The sequence below is a fragment of the Mugil cephalus genome, chromosome 3 (assembly GCF_022458985.1).
Source record: "Mugil cephalus isolate CIBA_MC_2020 chromosome 3, CIBA_Mcephalus_1.1, whole genome shotgun sequence".
Lineage (NCBI taxonomy): Eukaryota > Metazoa > Chordata > Actinopteri > Mugiliformes > Mugilidae > Mugil > Mugil cephalus.
Genome location: NC_061772.1, coordinates 11,197,267 through 11,219,725, shown reverse-complemented (window position 1 = coordinate 11,219,725; position 22,459 = coordinate 11,197,267). Strand labels below are relative to the sequence as shown.

At 42.4% G+C, this 22,459-nt stretch overlaps 1 protein-coding gene across 3 annotated transcripts in view; it reads left to right on the top strand.

Moving 5' to 3' along the window:
* kif26ba (kinesin family member 26Ba) overlaps positions 1–22,459 on the top strand; it is a 74,588-nt gene that overhangs the window by 1,305 nt on the left and 50,824 nt on the right. For all 3 annotated transcript variants that reach the window (XM_047580024.1, XM_047580023.1, XM_047580022.1), the window contains exons 2-3: positions 107–499; positions 21,689–22,408. In XM_047580024.1, the coding sequence (XP_047435980.1) occupies positions 107–499; positions 21,689–22,408 (1,113 nt within the window). The remainder of the gene's footprint in view (positions 1–106; positions 500–21,688; positions 22,409–22,459) is intronic.

The following is a 22,459-nucleotide window of genomic DNA, read 5'->3' as shown; positions in this document are numbered from 1 at the left end:
GGCCCTTTTTATGACATATTTTTATTTTCTTGCCATGGCATCCCACACTGTCTACAGCAGAAAGGCCCATAATTAAACGTTGGCTCGTTTTCATCATATTTCACAGATGCCTGACACTTCTCCGACCAAATCTGCGTCCATTTTCCCGGACACATGGTACCGAAAGGCCTATGAAGAAACCACCCGCTCCAGCACGCGCCCCGCCCCAGAAGGTGCTGGCTCCATGCCCAGCTCCACGGGCACACCGTCCCCAGGCTCAGGAATCTCTTCACCGGGATCCTTCTCCGGATCACCGGGCACCATTTCCCCAGGGATCGGGACAGGATCGCCGGGGTCTCTGGGCGGCTCCCCAGGGTTTGGTACGGGATCACCAGCGTCTGGCAGTGGGAGTTCCCCTGGTAGTGAAAGAGGTATATGGTGTGAAAACTGCAATGCCCGGCTGACAGAGTTAAAACGACAAGCACTGAAACTGCTCATCCCTGGACCTTACTCTAGCAAGGTAAAAACACGATTATTTCCTCCCCCCTGTGAGTTACTGTATGTTTGTGTCCTACCCGATCTGCAGCGTTGAGTTGGTTATGCTCAGTAGCACAGCATCCAAAAATAACTTGCTCCTTCATTAACTGTGGCATTTGGACAGTGAGTTATTAACTTGGTTGCTCATGAAAGACCAGCCTCCTAATCATTCTTTTGCTTACTGAGTTGCTGTGTCGTCAGAGTTATTGTTGTCATAAATCATAAGGATGCTGTAATTTGTCCAACCATCCATTTGACCGACTGTGAGAAAGAACAGCCTTTGGGATTTGGGGGTAATTTTTGAATCTGAAACTGTTGATCAATTATTGAACGAGTGCCTAAAACAAAATGACCAATGGAGGGATTTTTTTTGTCTTCCAGTTCTAACTGATGGATGATATTATCAAATCAATGAGCTCACTTTCTTCTATATTGCTTTTCTCCTTTTGAGGGAATTAACGTGATGGATTGACCTCTTAAAGCAGTTATTAATCCATATGGACTGCTGCCTTTATCAATTTTCTTTGACGGGTGATTCCTTTTTTGGTAGGTTGTCCATATAACCAGTTCAGTTTTCATCAGTCTACTGATTTTCAGTCGCAGGATAACAAGTCCCACTTTGAGTCCCAGCTTGCTGCAGTTTGATTTAGGATAAAATATAATTGTATCATTGTCTATGGTTGTCATGTTTCGCATTGTCATTTCTACTAGTAACTTATGATTAATAAGTGAAAGAAGCTTGTGTATGCACAAAGTTGCACTACAGAAAACAAACACAGAAAACACAATTGAAAAAATAATCATGTTTTTGTGTTGACACTGGTTTGGCTCACAGAAAGTGGTTATGCACATAGAAATCATGAATTAACATACCAGAAATCCTCCCGGCAGGGCTTTTGACTCTGCATTTTTTTTTTTTTTTTTTTTAAACATGTTGCCTCTGGGTTTGATGCTGTTTTGCTGTAGCAGCCTGATTTTTACAGATGAATACAGTGGGTCACACATCAGGCTTTGAGTTAATTGGTAACAAATGAGCACACATTATGCACCACAGGGCTAATAAAGTGAGAGAGGCAAATACTGGACTACAGTGCAGGACACTGAGGCAGTAACAGCGGTGGAGGGTTGTGGTAAACTGTTGGGAACTGTGGGGGTTAGCTGGGACTGTCAGCCCACTAATTAAGTGTTATTTGTGAGGTTGGGTTTAGTTCTTGCTAATTAAAGCTTCCCCATTTCGGTTAACTTTATTGGAGCGTTGAATAACATCAGGCACAATGTACAGTATTATAAATAGTGTAAGTACGGCATGTCTTTATGTAAAACGTAACTGCGTATAGCAGATTTTTGTCATAAGTACATCAAACCAAAACAAGGATAAAACCAATCTTAGGTTCCTCACAGTCCAAAATATCTCTCATCGTTCGAGATTTTATTCAAGAATCAACCAAAAATCACGGCTGTGGACTGTCTGTGTGTGCTTGTATTAATGAGTAAATGGACTGGACTGGACTTTGTACACACCGTGTGTGCCGTACACTGAATACTGTGAGTAATTTTACACTGAGAAGACGGATCGTGTGCCTCTGACACATATACGTACACGCGTTGTGTTTGTGAACGGGTTGAGGGCCAGGTCCAGAACACAGTGAACGTCTATCACTGTTGGCGTGCTGTACGTTGCCTCTTTCTATTGTCGTATGGGGATTTCTAAAACGTGCCTGTTTGGAAGAAGCCAAATCATGAGACCCGCTCATCCAAACAACCAGCCAAAGATGGTATGAGTAGATGCAGTCAGTGAGTTGTGTTCTGCTGACGAAGCCTCTTCCACGAGTGTAGTGGGCGTTCAACTGGTGCCTGTTTTGGAAGAGGCAAATTGTATTTTGATTTATTGAAATACAGTGCTTGAAAAGTGTTGTTACGGTTCTGTGAATGTCGCCCTGAGGATGAAGACATACTGCTGTGAGAGCCTGATAGAAAACTACTTTCAGCGAAAATATACCAAACAAACCAAACACCTTTATACTTGACACTGCACTTATCTTGGTCTCTAGCAATACAGCTGCCTAGTGTGAAACAGATAAGCAGTTGTCCAGAATAGTGAGGAAGAGGCACACACATGGACAAACACAGAGATGACTTAATTTAGTAGTGAGTGATATGAGATTGTCTTGAGTAAACGCACTTGACATACTGCATTAAAACCATTTCATTTGCTTTTATAGCAAATCGGGTAAATTAAACAAGCTGTCAACCGGATCTTTAATGGCATTGCAGGAATGGTTGAACTCTACAGAAACAACATGTGAAGGTTAACCCTGTAATTAATATGTACTGTCCTGCTGAATCTTTGTCCAAGTCTCTGACTACGAGCCCATTTTTACTAAGTACCGGTAGCTAATGTTATCCAAGATAACATAATACTTCTGGGTCGTCCAGTTATTTTCACCATTTATTTTCCAGTTAGGATTTTCTGTCTGTTTTTCTTCTTTCAGCCTAGTCTCCTCTAATAAGAGTGAACTGAAATACACAGGTGTTCTGTGCCAAAGAAACGTTGAACCCATGTCCTTGGTGAAGCAAAGTGACCTAATAATCCTTCTCCTTCACCAAATGTGCCAGAGCAGCAGTTCAGCTCGCGGTATGTGTGTGTGTGTGTGTGTGTGTGTGTGTGTGTGTGTGTGTGTGTGTCCCTGATGTAGTGTCAGCATGAGACCCCATGTTATTCCCACAGGACTCTGGGACATATGTGACCCCACACAGCTAGAATACAAACACACATCCGCTGACCGACATAACCCCCAACACACACACACACACACACACACACACAACCACACATTCACACCTACAGTATCTTTCTCCTTTGGGTATGATACATGACAGGTCATGCTTGAGCCTCGCTGGACACAAACACACACGCAGAGTTTGGGTTTCCATTGAGTCAGCGGACATTACACTAACTTACACAAATTCCCTGGATTTAGTGCTACTTAGCTAATTTTCTAAGTCTTGATTAATGATTTATATCACTGGGACTTTCGGTTTTTCCATACAAATATCCCCACAATGTAACGCAGTGTAAAAACAGATTGGCCAGAAGTACAAACAACCTCCTCAACCTTTCCGTGGAGCTGGACACAGACAGCCGCCTGTCACTGAACAACGTTGTGGACATTATTCATAATGTTCAGGGTTCATGCGTCTGCCACCGAGGTCAGGAAATCATGCCATTTATTTTTTGTTGTTTATGTTGACTGCCACTCATCTCTGTATTAAATTATTCAATACCAAGCTGCTTGGTCGTGGCTCATAGGAGACATGACAGTTAATATAAGGATTTAGAAAAGAGGAGTAATTTATAGCTTATAAAGGAACATACTGTTTAAAGCATGGTTTTTCTTTCTGATGTGACTTAAACGTTGTCCTCAAATTAAAGAGCAGCTTATTTTGCTGAAACTGGTCCCCAGTCAGCTGGAGAGAGAGGGATAGACAGGTCATATTGCCTCGGGCAGCATGGTCAGCCATGCAGAGGAAAACAGTGTTCTCCTCAGGGATTAGAATGAGCAGAGTATGTTTTCAGGTTGGGACGCACACACGCGAAACATGCATGCACACTCGTAGCCGCCGGCCTCGAAAGCACATCTGGCCTCACAGCTGTAATCACTTAAGGCCGCTGTCCCTGCTCTACGGCTGTGGCTAGATGTGTGTGTTTGTCTGCATCTGTGTATCCATCCCTTATATGCACGCCCGTATCATACATGGATGGAGGGGGATCTATGCCTTTTGGGTTGGTCCAGTTCAGCTCAGGAAAGTGGGTCACTGCATGTGTGTGTGTTATGGTCACGAGCTAACGTGTCTGTTTCAGATCAACTGAAAGTCTAAACCATCCATGTTTATAAAGTGAAACATATACAATTCCACATGAGACATAGAAATTTAGCCAAAGAAGGACATGTTTGTGAATATATTCGCTCCCCGGGGACCTCTTACTGGCAACTTGAGATTTATTGAGATTACTTTCATCTGCACTTTCTTTTGTCAGGTTGAACGTGTTCTGTGAAGTATAGAGTACTTCAACTTTTAAGAGTTTCTCCTGGATAAAAGTATCATATGGGCACTTAAAATGCTGCATTAGCAGACTCTATGATGTGTCTGCCAAGATGTGACTCTAGATTAAACAGTGTCATCAACTTCAGCTGTACATAGATATGAACCTTTAAGGCACATTATAAAGGCACTTAAGGTATTTACTATTAAAATACAATGATATATGCCAGGGTTACTTCACGTACATGTTCTCTTTGTTCTGTTACTTTAACGTTAGACAGTTCTCTGGAAAGTACATACAGTATGTAAAAACACCTCTCTGCTGATCACCATAAACACACCAGGTTCACTGTCTGACTCACTTCCATACACATTAATTGTCTTCATTGTCTTCATTGTTGTGTAGCTATTATTTGTTGACTACTACTATTACCTTTATCATCATCATCATCATCATCATCAAGATAGCTTTTATGTCATCATCATAATACATCAACACTTTGTACCATTACTGAACAACTGTGGCTGTTAATAATGTTCATAGGGTAATGATGGAACATCGTGGTTTAATACTTTAATAACTGCTGGTGCCGTTATTTTATTACTTTTTTATGTGTCTTGAAAATAGTTCTTGAAAGGTTACATGGGCATAATCATTAGAGTGAGGCCTACAGTGCTGCAAAAGTCTACAGTCACGGCACAGAGGCCACTTCCCTTTTGAAAGCTTTCAGCTGTTTCACACAGTCTTCACCGGCAGATGGAGTTTGCCAGTTGTCACGCAAGCTCAGTATTTGTGATAATTTAATGTGGAAACCATGTAAGACTTTCTGTCCGTGCAGCAGGTCACGTAATTAGTCAATTACATCAGTAACAGTTGTCAATTGCAGCTCTATGCGTCCATCCATTATCTATGACAGGTGGAGTACGTCCCGTTGTCACTGGGGACATTGAGTTCTTTCTGGACAGGTTGATGGTGTTATCATGAGGAAAACACAAAAAATGTACAAAGAGGCAGACAGCCATTCGTTCTCACATGTACACCCACAGCCAGTTTAGAATCACCAATTAAGCAAACAAGCACGTCTTTAGACTGGAGGAGGAAACCGGAGCAGCCAGAGAAAACCCATGCAAGCACCCATATATGTGGCACTGCACCATATGACAATGGACAGGACTAATCACATTCATTACAGTATCTGGTAGAGCTGTTGTTCTGCATATTTAAAGAATAACAAACTGTCAAACACTATTCTTGTAGTTAGATGCAGAAATACTGCCGACTGAAACTGGAGCCCAACACAATCAAAAGATTTTGTGAAGTTTGTCTGATCATCAGGTAAACTGGACGTTTAGACCTTACTGATGTCTCTGCTGCCTCAGATGCATTTCCATTTCACAAAAACAAGTGGCACTGATATCCTTGTGGATATAATCGGTTTAACTAATCCCAGTCTTCGGGTAATTGTCGCCTACAACCAATAATTAGTCTGTAATTGGTGTACTTCTCAGATCAAATGGTGGAGAATCATTGCTCAGCAATCAGCACTCAAAGGAATATATTTGTGCTCACAGGTAGCTAGCTATGCTGTAATAACCAAATCCCATAACCCCACAGAGGCAGGCCTCTGGTAACCACGGCAGCTGGTGTTGCCACGGCAGCGACATGTGACAGATGTGAGCGGCATACATATCTCCATCAGTGTTAGTGGGCTCCTCATAGTTGTGTGGGTGAAGGTGAGAGGCAGCGAGAGGGTGAAAATCTTAAGGAGTTCATGTGAATAATAACACATTAGAGTCCATTTTTGGCGAGAAGTATGACTGTAAGATAGTGTGATATATAAGTATGATATACGATATACTGTATATATACTGTATATATGCAATATGGAGCAATTTTGTGTTTGCGTGTGTGTGCATGCGTGAGAAAGAGAGCGGGGATGATCATGTCCTCCTGATGCCTTTCAGGTGTGAAAGACATTACCATATAAAGAGGTTGCTTCATCAATAACAGCAAGGCGTTATGGATGGATGGATGGATGGATATATGTGTGGAGGGATGGAGGGAGGAAGGCATGCTGACGCAGGCTGAACTGAAGAATAAACTAGGTTTATGTCAGTTAGTTCCATCTGCACACACATACACACCATCACAACACCTAGTATTATATTTTGTGAAAATAACAAAGATCAGCACATATTTTAATTTATCTGATGGGGAAGTCTCTTCAGTGGACACACATTTAATACAGATTTACTGGGGTTAAACTGGTGTTAAACTGCTACAGGAAGCTTGAAAGCTGTTTCTAACCATTTGCTTGTCAATACGACCATCACCTTTTTTCTACTAGATGGATTCTCTCTGTAAGATAAGGCACAATGTCATCAAGGTGACTGCGTGTCAAAATGAAAAAGCAATGTTCCTATGCAAAGCAGTGCATCTCATTTGGGATGGGCTGGAACTATTGAAGATCTTGAGGGGATAAAAGTAAATGAGAAATATCCTTTTTTTTTAATATCTTTTTTTTTCCTCTTCCAGACACTTCTTGTCCTCACTCTAAATCCCTCACATCTTAAAACTTAACCCTAAATCCAAATTTGACTCTTTAAAGTTGACATGTCCTCCTTGTGCTGGTTTTGAATTAAAACGTGTCCACACAAACACAGGAAGGAACGTGTGCACTCTCACGCCCAAACAGATTTACACCAGGCGCTGGAGAAAGGGAGGAAAGATTTAAATCTGGAAGAGAAAAAAGAGACGAACAGCAGGGAAAAAGGTGGAGCTACCGTTTCCTCTAATAGTACTATCATCGTCATTACTGTCACTGACCCAGAGCGGACACACTTAATTAGACTAACTCCCTCAGCCGGTAGGCAGCCTCAGTCAACACACTGTCTGTCTATAAAGAGCCAGGGAGGCTGGGAAAAAAAGCTTTACCAGTTCCAAAAGACAACAGACGATCACTATGAGTTTGTCAGTGTGCATTAATAACAAACTTGATAACTGAGCACATAATTAGTACATGCAAGGAAGGATTAAAGGAAGCAAGGAAACATATTCAAATATCTTTAAAAAAAAAACTCACCATGTAATATAAACACATGGGGGCTGGGGCATCATGAAAGATGCGTCTCTCCACCCAAGCAGTGAAATAAAGCAAAGTTGCTAATGTACCTTTCACTAATTAAAGCGAGGACAAAGGAAAGCCAGCTTTACATTTACAGCACCTCTGCATTTCTCACCAACTAAAACAAACACCCTTCACTCTAGCACGCAGACAATATAATGCAGTAACAGGCAAATCACATGCATGAGTGCACATGCCCAAACACAGGCTACACAGCAGCTTGCGCAGATACTCACAGAATTATACCAACATGCACACAATCAAGGTACCCTGAGGATCACACGAAAACACACAAATGAACCGGCACCTGTGCTTGTGCTTTACCAATAACACGTGTACGTTGCAGGATGGTGGAAAAGGTGGCAACAGCACCTGCTGCCATGAGGTCTGTGGCTACCATGGCAACTGCCTCTCCGCCACGTCCACAGTACGGAAATATGTGGAGTACAGTAGTTATGCAGCTATCTTTTCTGTGTCTGTCCTGGACGTTGAACCACAGGCTGACATTTTATATGTGCACATACACACCTGTGACCATGACAATATAAAAATAGTTCCATATAGTAAGTTGTGAATAATGTATGTGTGCGTCTCTCTGCCTGTCACAAAATGTGCCGTTCCAGCTCACACGCTGTCTCTCCTGTCTGGACTTTGAAAAGTTTGCGGTTTCATCATCGTGAGCCAAGATTAAAAGTGAAAATGTTCCAGTGTTCCGGCAACAGCAGGTGCCAGCTCCAGCACTCTGTGACACTGTGAAGTCTCGCTCGCTGATGGGTTTATTTGAAGACCTGTTAACCACACTTCTAACATTAGCCAACCTGCTGTCATAAGCTGATATATCACACAGGAGCGTGCGCATCCACTGAGGCAAACACGCGCACCGTCACAGGCTATCACATAGTCACACATAACACATCTATCTTCAGCATCTCCCACAAGGAAAAAATCTCCTGACAGGCTGAGGTGTGAGTGACACAGATGATGCGTGTGTGTGTGTGTGTGTGTGTGTGTGTGCGTACTTTATTTTTATAGAAACTATTTTAAGTTTTCAACTTTCAAAGTAGGGGCACTTGCGAAGTAAGGGCAATTTATTTGTGCCTTGTTCCTTCTATGGATTGCTTTGTAATCAAGGTTAGATGGTTACACGAGAACAATAATGACACTAGTACATGCGTGTATGTTAGTGTGTCAGTGCACGCGTATAATTAACATGGCTTCGGATTCAAAATATGCATGTAAGATGTTGCTGCCTTCTTGTTTATCTTCTGCTTTAAGAGTCGGTGGATGCGTCAGGTACGTATGTTCACGCTTTTAGTCTTGATGTGGAACTGCGTGGCATGAATATAAAGTAATGTATGAAGTCATCATGATACGTCGGCACAATACAGATGAAACTGGAGAAGCTTGAAATGGCATAGAGGAAAGAGGATCAATTTGTTTCTGTCATGCACACAGACACACACACACACACACATAGAACATACAGCCCCCTGCAGCGTTGTTGCAGTGCAGCACTTGCCGCAGGTTTATTTACAGAGTGTGAGCTCAGTCATATCTGATTCTGTGCCTTCATAGCTATCTGAGGTGACATTTTCAGCATCTGACAAATGACAACGCAATTGTTAGAGACGCTCAACTGCTCGCTAGCTACAAATTCTTGCTGTACTTTTTGTTATATACATTTAAAAACTTTGTAAGAGATGCCTAATGTTTTGCATATTTCATTCCACTTGGCTTTACACCTAAACCACCGAAAACTAGTATTGCTCTGTAGTACTCCTCTGATTACATCCTGGGGAAAACTGCCATTTTGTGAACAAGGTTTATAGTTTCTTTTATTGTATAATCTGTGCCTCTCACCCTCCACTATAGTATAATAGCACCTGAGGGGAAAATTAAGGGCACCAACACTTACGTAGAGGTGATTAACTTCTAATACGGTGATGATGGCCTATAAGAAACGAGAGTGGAAAAGCGAGCACAGAAATAAATGATGCAAAAGAGTGAGGACAATGAAACTGTTAATCACATTTTGTGCTCGATATTTAATTGAACCTGACAGCTGTAATGGTGAATCTGACTCAGGACTGAAGCTTTTTGTCAATAAAGCCTACCTCACAAACCTACTGTGCATACCGCTAGCTACAAAGCATACTGCAAACTCAACGTGAGATGTGGGGAACAGTGAAGAGGAGTGGGATGTAGAGAGCATGTGGGAAGAGGTGACTATAGTTGCTTGTACAAAGGTGAAGTGGCCCTGTACGCTGTGTGTCTGTGTCTGTGCCAGCTCAAATGCCTTTTAGGGTCAAAAGTAATGCCAGTCAGGCGTCCATGTTTTACAAGTACTGTAATGGCATTCCTGGTCTGTACAGTGCTCTGCTGGCAAAATTAGCGTGTGGATGTGTCTGCATTCCTAGCTTAACTATATAGGTTAAGAGGCTGACTAATGCCAAAGATAGGATAAGACCAGAACTCAGCGTGTGTGTGTGTGTGTGTGTGTGTGTGTGTGTGTGCGTGTGCGTGTGTGTGTTTTAAGCAGGACTGTAAGTCTATTGTGCCCAAGCATTGTAAAAGGCACGAGGTGAAACGGAGAACAGGGATGACATTTAAGCTGCAGTCTCCAGTCTGGCTCAATGGTGGATTTCTCTGCAGTAGTTATGTAGCTGGTACTGCAGTATTCCTAAAAAAGGCTTGAACATGATCCGATCCAGCTGATTGTTGACGAATCTCCCCAGTTTGTTGAAGAGATGGAGGGTTTGAAAGGTAAAAGAGAGAGGGAGGGACAGAGAGCCGGATAGAAAGAAAGACAGAAGGGAAAGTGTACGTTTAAAGGAGAGGCAATAATCCTTGTAGGTAGCACAAAAGTGGAATCAGGAGGTGAGTGAGAGAGAAAGAGAATTAAATTGGTTCCTTGTTCCCAGTCTCTGTTTCAATCAGACACAGAGAATAGCCTCCAGCCATTAAACTTTCCAATTACCTTGAGCAGACAGAGCCTGCGGGGTTCGATTTAGCCGGCTTGAAATGGTTGTTGTTGTTTACCGTTATTTGCTATTGACTGTACACCAAGCTACATACAGTGTCAGAGAGAGGGCCGCCCACACTAAAGCAGGGGTTTCCCTCTTTAATCTTTACCTTCATATCTTTAAATTTCTTGGTCTTGCCCTGTCTCCTGACTGAACAATGTCCAACTAATCGTGTCTTCTCAAACAACATCAGCCTGTTGTGTCAGTAATAGTTGTAGATGTGGCCTTGTGGCAGGATGGATGTCATTTTGAATGGATGTTTGATGAAATATAGATGAAGCCTCCCCTCTCTCAATAACAAATGTGCTCTTGAGCAAGGTTCTTAAACTACAGCTGCTCTCTGTGAGGGCCTTGTTGGCCAACAGTGCAGCACTGTGCTGTGCTCTACGGGACTCTCAAGTGTGAATGAGTGCTACTGTGTGATGATGGATCCAGGAAAAACAGCAAAGCACTCTCTGTTGACTTTCATGGATACTGGACTGTTGAAAATTGTTTTAGTTTTATAGGTTTACAGGACCTTTTCAATAATCCTAAATTTTGAAATGAATGAAATGCTTAATGTGTTGGTTTATGAATAGGCGCTTATAGAAATACTGACATCCCTTCAGCCACAGGCGCAATTTATGTCCACCAGTAATTGGCCAGTTAGCATGCTAACATGCTAAACCTCTGTATTTAACTCCAGCATGTTAATCATATAATGACTGAGCATGTTAGCATCCCGGTATTAGCATTTAGCTTGAAGCACAGACATGCTATGGTTAGGTGAATACTCTTGGTCACATAATCAATTAAAATTTTTGTCCATTTTGCCTTAAATATTGGCTTTTGTTGAGGAAGAAAATGAGAAATACAGGTGAAGAGAAAGAGAGAGGTGAGGAATCAATAACCAACATTTTTCCAAATGCAGATTACAAATAGCTAAAACATAGCTGGACGCTTACATATGGCACTTGCTGAATAATGTATTCAGTATGTATAATGTTCATGATTGACAGCTAAACATACAACATTATTTGAGAAAACCCCTGACATGCTCCGGTGCACTAGTTTGTATATTTTATTTTGCATGTCTGTCTGTGTAAAGGTACCCATAGTGCTTCTGTGCACAAACAGTTCACCTGGTTCCCAGTGTGTGTGCACACATGTATAAGCGGGAGTCGTCAGGCAGATCGTTCCCTTCAGCTCCTCCCCGGTGAGCCTCACTAACCTTGGGATGGAAGGATAGTGGAGGGAAGACCGCATGGGTGTGAAGAAGAAAAGGATAAGAGGGGAGCAGAGGAGGAGTGAGAGGGTGTTACAGAGTGTGTATTCAGGTGTGGGATACGGAAAGATGGATTACCCGGCCGAACAGGCAATTTATCACTGTCAGAGAGAGAGAGGGGGAGAGAGGGAAAGAGAGAGCGAGAAGAGAGGGAACCTAAGAGAGAAAGTGAGGGATAAGAAAAGAAAGGGAAGATAGGATGGAGTGTTTGAAAGAGATAGATAAGAGTAGGTGGAGGACAAAACGGACTATAAGCAGTTGTGAGAGAGAATCATACAATCAGGGACATTTTCACAAAAGGTCCAGTAGAGGTGTGACCCCATCCCTTTAGAGACCAGAGACAGGAGAGAGAAAGGAAAGTATGAAAGGGAGTACAATGCGTACATTTTGTATTTGTGTTAACTGGTGAATGTAACTTTGTTTTACAGTTCATTATGACCCAGGTAATGCTATTACTGATTGAAGGGTGGATCCCTTTGATTCAGATGTGGAGCATCTCATTGACACAAGCTGACTATTCTCATTGGCAATAATGAGCATTTTAGTCTTAGGTCCTGATATGAATGGACAGTCCTTTTAACTTGTGCCAACAGGGCAAGGGAATTTTGTACAGTATCCAGACTCATTATAGATGACCTTCCATCGTAGGTAGCTGCCAAAACATACACATATATGTGTGGTTATAATTAGACCATTGCCATCCTCTCGTCTCTCTTTTGCCTATGGTGAGGAGGAACACAACACATGAAATGTATTTCTTTAACTGTGAGCTGAGGGTGGTGTTACAGGATTACATCCCTGAGCCACCTGGACCTCCTGCAAATATCCCATGTGAAATCAGGTACTGACATCGACTACATTCTCAAATTATTTAAATACATTCTCTTAAATTATCTAGAACTAAAGAAAGTCCCTCATTCATTCAAGAGTAGGCAACTTGCTAATTGGCAGCTCACTAACACACAGGATTAGATTATTCTCACGTATAGCTGTGGTAGCAAATGCCTAATTTACAGTGCAGCTCTGTTGCAGATGGTGCACTAATTTAAACACAGGCAGCAGAGTTTATATGCAGTTCATTTACAGTCGGGCACCGCCACGGAAAGCCAGATAATTTAAAAACAGGCACTAGCAAGTAACTTCCACATAAAAACAGGGTCAGTAATTTAAACAACTATTTCATTTATAGCACTGGGCACGGATGTAGATGGCCGGATAGTAAAACCAGGCTCTCTTCCAGCAAGCTAGCTCATTTACAGTATAGCGGGGGGGCTCGTCTGTAGACTTAACTATGTGCAAGCTGAGACAAGATTCGTAGCTCAGGCTGTTAATAGAGGGCAGGTTTTTACCACACAACGAGGACAGCAAGGAGGGAGGAGGACACGCAAACTTAAATATAGACGAAGGCAAAATAAAGCGGGCGCAAATTTAAACGAGCATATGTTATGTTTGCACAGACAGAGAAACAAAGGCATCTGTTTACAGTATTTTATACCCTCTTTGATTGGGTTTCCCACTACACACAGCTAAGCTATCTGGTCAAGCAACTCTTTTTTGTACATACATGCACTGTGAAGCCACAGCAATGTTGACACAACCGATTTATTATGGTTGTCAATCCCAAACAGTGGCTGCATGAATGTAGCCTCTTGGCAGCCTGCAGACCAAAGCACGTCATCAACATGGTCTGAGGGAGTGCTTCAAAGAGCCTCTGAAGGCCTCTCCTTAAGACCTTCACACTGACCCTGCTCCATGATGGTCGTTTGCCCACAACCTTTCAAAGAAGAAAGATTTCAAAGTAGACTAACATCTATGATGCCCAACACATTATAGCTTATGAAACCACTATCTTGTCATGTTTGACTGAACCCATCCCAGGGTGCTGAGGTTAAGGTCCAGCCATTGGCAAGAGTTGGAGGCCTTTTAACTCAAGGGCACGAGATGGGAATGGCACGCATGCACACGGTCATTTATGTTCACATATTTTTGCTGAATTTATACTTAAACTGGAAAAATGTGCACGGTTGATTGCGTGATCAATTTGGCCTGGTGTTGTTTTTTTTTGTTTTTTTTCTTAGATGGATTATTTACTGCTGTGTTTTATGGTAGCTGTTTCAAACTAACATGCTGCATAATTACCTGCTGTGTCAATCTGACTGAAAATGAAAATTGATTTTTATCGCAAGAGAATACAAAAAACTGATCATGGTGAACTATAGCCCTGAGAGAAAGATCATCGCAGAGAGAGATCAATTTCAGTATGTGTGTCATCAAATGTGACACATACTGCATATTATTACAGATGGAATTAAGCTTCACTACCTCACCCACCTCTATACAATCCATACACATGCAGCACAAATATCCATATATAATTATTCACCCAAGTCTTATGAAAGAAAGAGGTAATTTATACCCCATCTCTCTAGTTAGTTGTTTATGCTAATTAAGGTCTGAATTTCCATAGCAACGCAAAGATTCTAATGCATTTCTCTTTGTTATTAATATAGCATGCCAACAGGGGAATGTGGATGTGTGCAGACATGCGCGGTTGTGTGTGTGTGTGTTCGCCGTAATGCATGCATAAGTGACTTTATGTGCAAATATGTCTGTGTGTGTGTGTGTGTATATAGAAGGTAACAGTTGTGTCCAAACCAATCCAACACCTACACCCGTTATTGTATCATGTGAGCAAATGACCAATTAAAAAGGTGATTAAAGGAGACATCCTGCAGAGTGCGTAGAGAGGAGAGGGGGAGGGTGCAGGTAATATATGTGAGAAAGGAAACCTACTGGGTTCCTTAAGTTATTTGTCATTGGGTGGAAACAAAGAAAGAAAAGTGAGGGAGGAAAACAGGAGATTGGTTTCCTCGGTGTCTAGACTCCCACAAAACATGCCATTAAAAACAGTGTTTGCAGTGTGCCGCAGAAAAAACGCCTGACTTCCCTCTCCTGTATATCAGTTATGTGATAATGGTGTAATATAATGCTGCCATTATTCTTATTATCGTTGCCTGATAAAATTCACCAACAAAAGACCCGTTTCTGTTCTCAAAATGTTCTTACATATAGTATTGTAAAAAAATAAATTCAGTAAATCATGCTGTATCATTTTTAGCTGCATTCCAATTGCACTTTCTGTTCAGCTTCTGTTGTGTAGTTGACCCTAGCTGACTCATGTCTCAGTGAGACACGACATTTTCAGGTTTTTGACCATATTCTGAAATAAAAGCAACCCCCGACACCCACCCACAAAAGGCCAATAACATACTAAACAATTTACACGACCAAAGGAAGTTAATAGCCCTGTTTACACGTGGCATGAACTTTCCATTGAATTCTTGCTGTATTCTCATTCTGTGTGCTTTGGCCGTATGGACACAGTCTCACTTTTCCATTCCTTAAACAGCCTTCTGCAAAAGGTTAGCAGTGCAATACTGGCACATATCCAAAACCTGTTGATATCCACGTTTTTCATGTGGTTTAGAAGTAGTTGTATTTTTCCAACTACTGGATGTGCATCTCTTGTTGGCTTGTGTGCAATGCACAGAACTGACCATAAACAGGCAAGAGGCCATCAGTAGCATTTTAGCTATGATTGAAATCCCAATTGAAGTGCATGCTCCAAAGGTGCTGTATACATGTCCAATGTCAATATAATCCACATGTCTTAACTAGAAACATTTGGAGAAGGGCCAAATTCCAAGTATGTACCAAACAGTTTCATATTGTGTGTGGGGGGTTTTAAAGGGCACATAGTATGTGCTCCTCTCACATGCAGATCTCAGAGAAGACTACAGTGTATTTTGAAAAGATGGTGAAAGAGACCTGTGCTTGACCTCAGTCAGTGTAACATTTGTCCTTAATAAATGTGCCCATCCAAGTGTTTGATGTCTGTGATGTCATTTAATATCTCTGTGTTATTGACCTTGCCGCTGCACAGACACCAGACTCAATCATTCACACACGCACAGAAACACACACATCATTCTCCATCATGAGACCAATGCACGGGATCATGGGCCACCAACATAGTTGAAATTTATAGCGTTTCCTTCGGCCTTCCTGTCCACTCTTTGTTTTTTTTCTAGTTTACATTTTTCGTGGGCGGCCTGTGTGTTGCCATAGCAGGTGCAAGAGACCGTCTGTATCATTTATGCATGAATTCACTGATCCTAGACCTGCTGGGAAATGCCTGTATATATTATAGAGTATGTGTGCAGGAGCAAATAGTGGAGAAATTAAGTGAGGAAAAAGGACGAGGGAAAGTAAATGAGCGTGGGGGTTGGAGTAAAGGTTTATCTTCCTTTGGTACTCATGTGGAACTGATTACACAGCCCAACATTAAAGAACACAGTTTTCAAGTTCTTTTTCTCTCTGATCGTTCATCCTCTCCTTTTTTTTTTTTTTTTAGCATGATGCAATGAACTGCTGCTAAATATAGTAGAAGTGAAAATAGTGAATGACAAAATAGGAACACAGTAATGGGAGGTGGGACAAAACGCTGCCTTCGACTCAGTCAGTGATGGACAGGGTGTGTTTTTCCATTTATTTGCCTGTGTGCTTATAAAAGGGGAAGTGTCTTATAGTGTTTGACAGCCCATTCTCCCAAACCCTTTACTTCCTGGGCACTCACACACATACAGGCACAAAAAAAATCTATTAGGTGCAGAGGGCCGAGCTGTCTTTTCTCATCAAATCTCAGTCATAGCATCCTTCTGTGTCTGCACAGTCTGCACCAACACCCCCACACACACACCCACACACACACGCATCCACACACACATCGCTACACATGCTCTTTGAGAACCACTAACAGTCATAGGGGTTACTGTTCAGTTTGCTCTGATGTGTCTCTGCTTTCCCTCTCTTTCTGTCACTCCATCCGTGCAGTGTAGAGCCGGGGCTATGTTTGTCTGCCCCTACAGGAGGAAATGAATCAGACGCACACATATAGTATCTGCGGAGCTGAGACTGATTGAGTCACTCGCAGAATACTGATGAACTCAGAGGTGAGGAGATGGATAGATGTGACGGAACAAAGAGGGGAAGGGAGCAGAGCGGGAAACACAACATCACAAGAATCTAACCACAGTCTTATGAAACGGAATTATGTTTCAGTGTGCTACTGTGAAATTGTTGACATTTATGGAAAAATAAATTTGCTTACAGTTGGATTTTCACAGTGAACTCTTTAAGACTGTTTTCCCTGGACTGAACTCGTGGCTTGTCTGCCAACATAATACCACACTAATGAGAACATGTGCGTGTGCGTGGGAGGATGTAGATGTTAATAAACTCAAACTTATCTCTACTTGAAGATGAGCTGGAAATAACTAAAAGGAAATATTAGTGCGAAGACAAATACAGAAATGGGGTCAAAGAGAGGGCACGGAAAAGGGGTTTGTGTGTGAGTGTGTAGGCAGCATCCTTGGCCAGTGTTTCTCTTTATTTTCAAGCCCCCCTCCCCTCTCCCCTCTCTCCTCTTCAAGATCACAGCTCTCCTTTTCTTTTTTTTCAATCAGGCATTTAGGCAGCTCCAGCAAACACCAGCAAATCTCAGCTAATTTGGAACAACACGACCCTCATCTCAAGGACCATACACCGTGTCCAGTTTATTGCAGCTTTAGTCGCCTGCCTGTCTGCTGTGTGTGTGAGTGTGTGTGTGTTTGTGTGACAGGGCGAAACAGAGGGGTCAAAAGAAGCCAAGAGAGATTAAATGTTCCCTCCTCACAGACTGTTGGCAAAGATGAAACTTTTCCAATTCTACCCAAACAGGAAAGGCTGGGCTGTTTCTTGGCACCGATCAAAAAACCGCCTCCTACTGTGTTCTCAGTGGTTCATTTTAATTGTTACAAACACATGTGATGATAACTGACATGGACAGTCAATGAGACTGCGCTGCATTGGTAACTCAGCTCACAGGCTGGAACAGAAAAACACTGTACAGTGGAATGAAAACATCCATGAAAAAGTATTTCTGCAACATCATCCCCCTCTCCAGCATATGTCTCTTATCTGTGCGCTAAATACGCTGCTTCTCTTTAAATCTGCACGTGCATGCATAATGGGAATTACTTTATTAATTTTTTGTTTGGTAGTAGGTTTTCCTTACCTCGCTAGGAAGGTGGGTCCTTGTGATATTTGTGATGGCCAGGGATCAAGCATCACTCCATTGTGCCAGGCTTCAAGCTGTGAGCATGCGGCTGATCCGCAGAGGCAAGGACTAGTCAGCGTCCTGTGAAGACCGAAAAGAGAGACTTAATGCACAAATCCTCTCTACAAACTTAACAAGAAATGTTGAACTAGAAAGGAAGCTTAGTCTGTTGTAGACAACTCAAGCTAAGTCTGCACAATATAGTTGACATGACATTATGTATATATTTTTTAACATCTGTAATGATAGTAACCATTTTTCTAGCATGTAAAATAAATGCTTTTAGTGTATGTCTCAGAAATAAGTTGAAACGCACAATTTTAGTCACGCAGGGAGAGGAGGAAGACATGTTAGTTTAAAGAAGCTTTGATGAGCAGAATGTAATGTGCAGCCAGAACACATCGCATTAGGAGCACATTAAAGTGTTGTGATCATTACTGCTTCTGTCATTACTGCTCCTTCCCTCAGCCCCGAATCCATTCAAAGTCTTGACTTAACATACAGTGAAATAAAATCAGTTAGGTAAATTATCCTCCTTCGCCTCAGCTCTCTTTTCTCCCCGTCACTAGCTTATTTTAAGTGGCATCTCACTTGCTCTAGTACACATGTCTCTGTATATGTTTAACACCATGTTCTGTTCATTATGCTACTTAGTTTACACAAGTAACAAGGTACTCTTTATCCATAAAAACCCACAAATGCCTGCCAGGGTTTGAGCCCCTGCCTTGTTTGTGTGTGTGTGTGTGTGTGTGTGTGTGTGTGTGTGTGTGTGTGTGTGTGTGTGTGTGTGCGTGTGTATCTTGTGGTATTGTGGTTTGTTGACATAGCCAAGCAGGCAGCTCTCACATTGAGAGGTAGCATTTTACTATTAGATGAAATGTTGCCTTGTGCACACACACACACACACACACACAGACACACACACACACACACACACTGTGTATTGATTGAGGAAACAGGCTTGTTATTGAGAGAAGCTTGTTTGTGTGTGGCAGAGAGTGCGTGACATTTACTTTCTCCTTCTTGCTAACAGGCTCCTATTCCATTATTAGAATATGGGCCACCAGAGTGGGTGACCACACACATAGAAATCCAGACAGACAACTGACAGATATGGAGTTTTCTACAGTGTTAACACTGTTTTCAATTCCTGACAGAAACTCCTCCAGAGGGTGGTGGGGTGCATGTACAGTGTGTCTGCATAATAACCATCTCTTGATGAATCACAAGGTTTTCTGTGCATTTTTCTACCTCCTCTGCCAATCATCTGTCTCTTTGTCTTAACCTGGTCTGAAGAGATGTCCATCACATGGCTATTGATTGGACACACACGTCCATACATACAGTACATTCTGCATCTTCATAACTCACGTATTGATTAAACATCAGCAGGCCAAGAGTGCCAGCCCATCACTTTGATTCATACATCGTACAGCTTCTTTCCTGCCGTGATGCACTGAGATATTCAAATAGACGTCTGTAAAACAACTGTTGACGTGTCTCCCCATACATCACAGAGAAAATGTCTTGGGTTAATTAAACGGCCACACATATAGAATCTTTTCCGGGAGATGATGTTGAGTGTAATGGGTTAGTGTTAGAAAAGGGACAGATGAGATAACAGAAAGGCTTGCAAGTCACTCATGCAAGTTAAAATACCGTTTACCGTTCAACCTTGCACTGCCTTTGACTACCGTGTGAGCAGTGATGAGTGAGACATACACACACAGTGTTACATCAGAGGTGTGCCAGTTGAAAGGAAGATGGCAGTTACTCAGTGTGTTGGCACCACCTACGACAGATGTTTTCTTGAATTACAGAGGTCCACAGACACTTGCTAAGACCACACCTACAGTTAAGCTAACAAGAAGCTCACAACGGCACTTTTAGTTGGTTAAATCCCACAAACAGCTCCAAGGGCCCTGGTCCCTGAGCGAAGCCTGAATTTATGAGAAAAAATAAAAATAATAACAATAACAATCATAATAATGATAATAATTCTATGAAATGAACTTTGTCAGATAACATGAAATGAGAAACAAACGCATTTCACTGAGGGCAAATGGGATTTAGAGAATGCATGTGTGTGTGTGTGTGTGTGTGTGTGTGTGTGTGCGTGTACGTGTGCGTGTGCGCCTTTTGCTTGTTAACTTTGATATTTAGATCGGAGAGTCATGGCAAGAGATTTAGAGTGGCTTTGCTCTGCGCAAGTGGTTCCAATTAGTCTGGAAAAAAACACACACGCACAACACACACCTGTACATGCACAAATGTCTATAAATACAAGAACAATAAACTGGACAAATATCCCAGTCTCCCCACACAAGAAACCACAACATAATTGCTCACAAATAAGCCTACATGAAGTGTAACTAGACAAACACTAACAGGGACAACTATAAAATGCATAAAGTCACATGAGAAAAAACACGGTTACAGTTGTTTTGGTCTCCAGGTGATATATCTGATGGCAAGTGTATTTCAACTATTGAATGCTAGTACAACCAGTGTAAGTACCACAGATAAGACCTCAAAAACCCTTTGTGCACAACTATAAATCCACCTTTAATACATGAGCTTTCCTTAATGCTTATGTTGCCAAAATTGTTCCTAATGTCTTCATCAGGTTAACTTAGCAAAACTATGTACAGACTGATAGTTGACCCCATTACAGGGACATATCTGTGAAGATGTTGTAAGTCCAACAGTTGGCTGACTGCTGAGTTAATATAGCCTTGACAAATGCTAGGAAAAACAGTCCCTGGTTACTAATGGCACTTCCTCAGTGGGAGCTTCACATGTTAACACTACTACTTCAGGACAAACACTGCACCGTTGCTTAAACTTCAATTTGATACATGTATCTATTATAAATGTCAATATCAATGTGTTAATGTTAGTGAAATTTCTCATCTTCTGAGACCACTACAAGACAGCCTTTGTGTGTGTGTTAGTTCTTTGTAAGCAACAACCCTTTATACCTTCAACCTTTATAGTTTTCTTTTTATGGTCATTGTAGAAACCTTCAGTAGAACAATGATTTAAAGCAGATGAAAGCAGCTGTCAACCTTACACTTCTGAACATATTCATCAGTGGAAGATGTTTAATAATGGGAGAAATAAACCATTTAATTCATCAGTGCTGCAGTGTGATAGTCACCTAGTTAACATCTGGTGGTGTGAAGTCTAATCATTCACTCAACACACAGTGTCAAGCTGCACTGTGGCATTTTTTTAAAGAAGGGAGAGAAAAGGAGAAATAGTAGAAGGTCCTTCTCCTTGCTGCCAGCTTCTGTCATACTTGTGCCCTTTAGAGTTTAGACCATTAGGATATAGCGTGTGTGTGTGTGTGTGTGTGTGTGTGTATGTGTGTGTCTGTGCATTCTTGTGTGTGCAATGGCTGTGTGTCTGTCTTGCACCAAACCTTTCCCCAAGCAAAATAACAGTTTTTCGTGTTTCTATAAATAGACAGTACTTGTTCAAAACACCTCTAATTTCTCTTATTCTTCCAGTCACCAGACTAAATCCCAGCTTGTTGTTTTTCTTTCTGTCCTTCCAGGATCCCTCATTCTCACTCCTTCTACACGATAAGCTTCAGGTGCCCAACAGCTCCCGACGAGCGTGGAACGAGCGTGACAGCCGCTGTGACGTCTGCTCCACTCACCTCACTCAGCTCAAGCAAGAGGCTGTGCGGCTGGTCCTGACTCTTGACCAGTGGGATTTGTCTCCCACCTCTTCCCCTCCGGCTCTGATTGGACGATATGGATCTCAAGGACCTCCGGGTCCAGTCGGAGCATCTGGAACACCGGGAGGTTCTGTGTCACGTGACTGGCCTGCTCCCTTCCTTCCCTTCTCCTCCTCCTCAGCCGTTTCAAACCCTCCTCACCCATCCTCCCAATCCCCATCTCCAAGCCCCAGCCAGACACCAACTCCCAGCCCGAGCCATGGAGCATCCACCCCCAGCCATGGGAGTCCCTCTGTGGGACAACCATCCTGCTGTGCTCCCACAAACCTGCAACCTCAAGGTGCAGGACACAGGCTGGGGTCTAAGCCCAGCTCCTTGGGTCTTGGTGGTGGGGTAGACAGAAGAAACGGGTCCCCCAGTTCAGGAAAAGCAAGTGGTGGCCAACAGCAACCAGGGACTGGAGTAAACAGCCCCAGCAACAACGGTGGTAGCAGCAGCAATAACGGGAGTGGATCGGTACTGAGCACAGCAGCTCTGCAGGCACATCAGCACCTGAACCGAACTAACGGAGGAGTTACACTCTATCCATATCAGGTATGATATCTGGAGACACAGTGTGTGTGCGTGTGTGAGTTTTGCATTCAC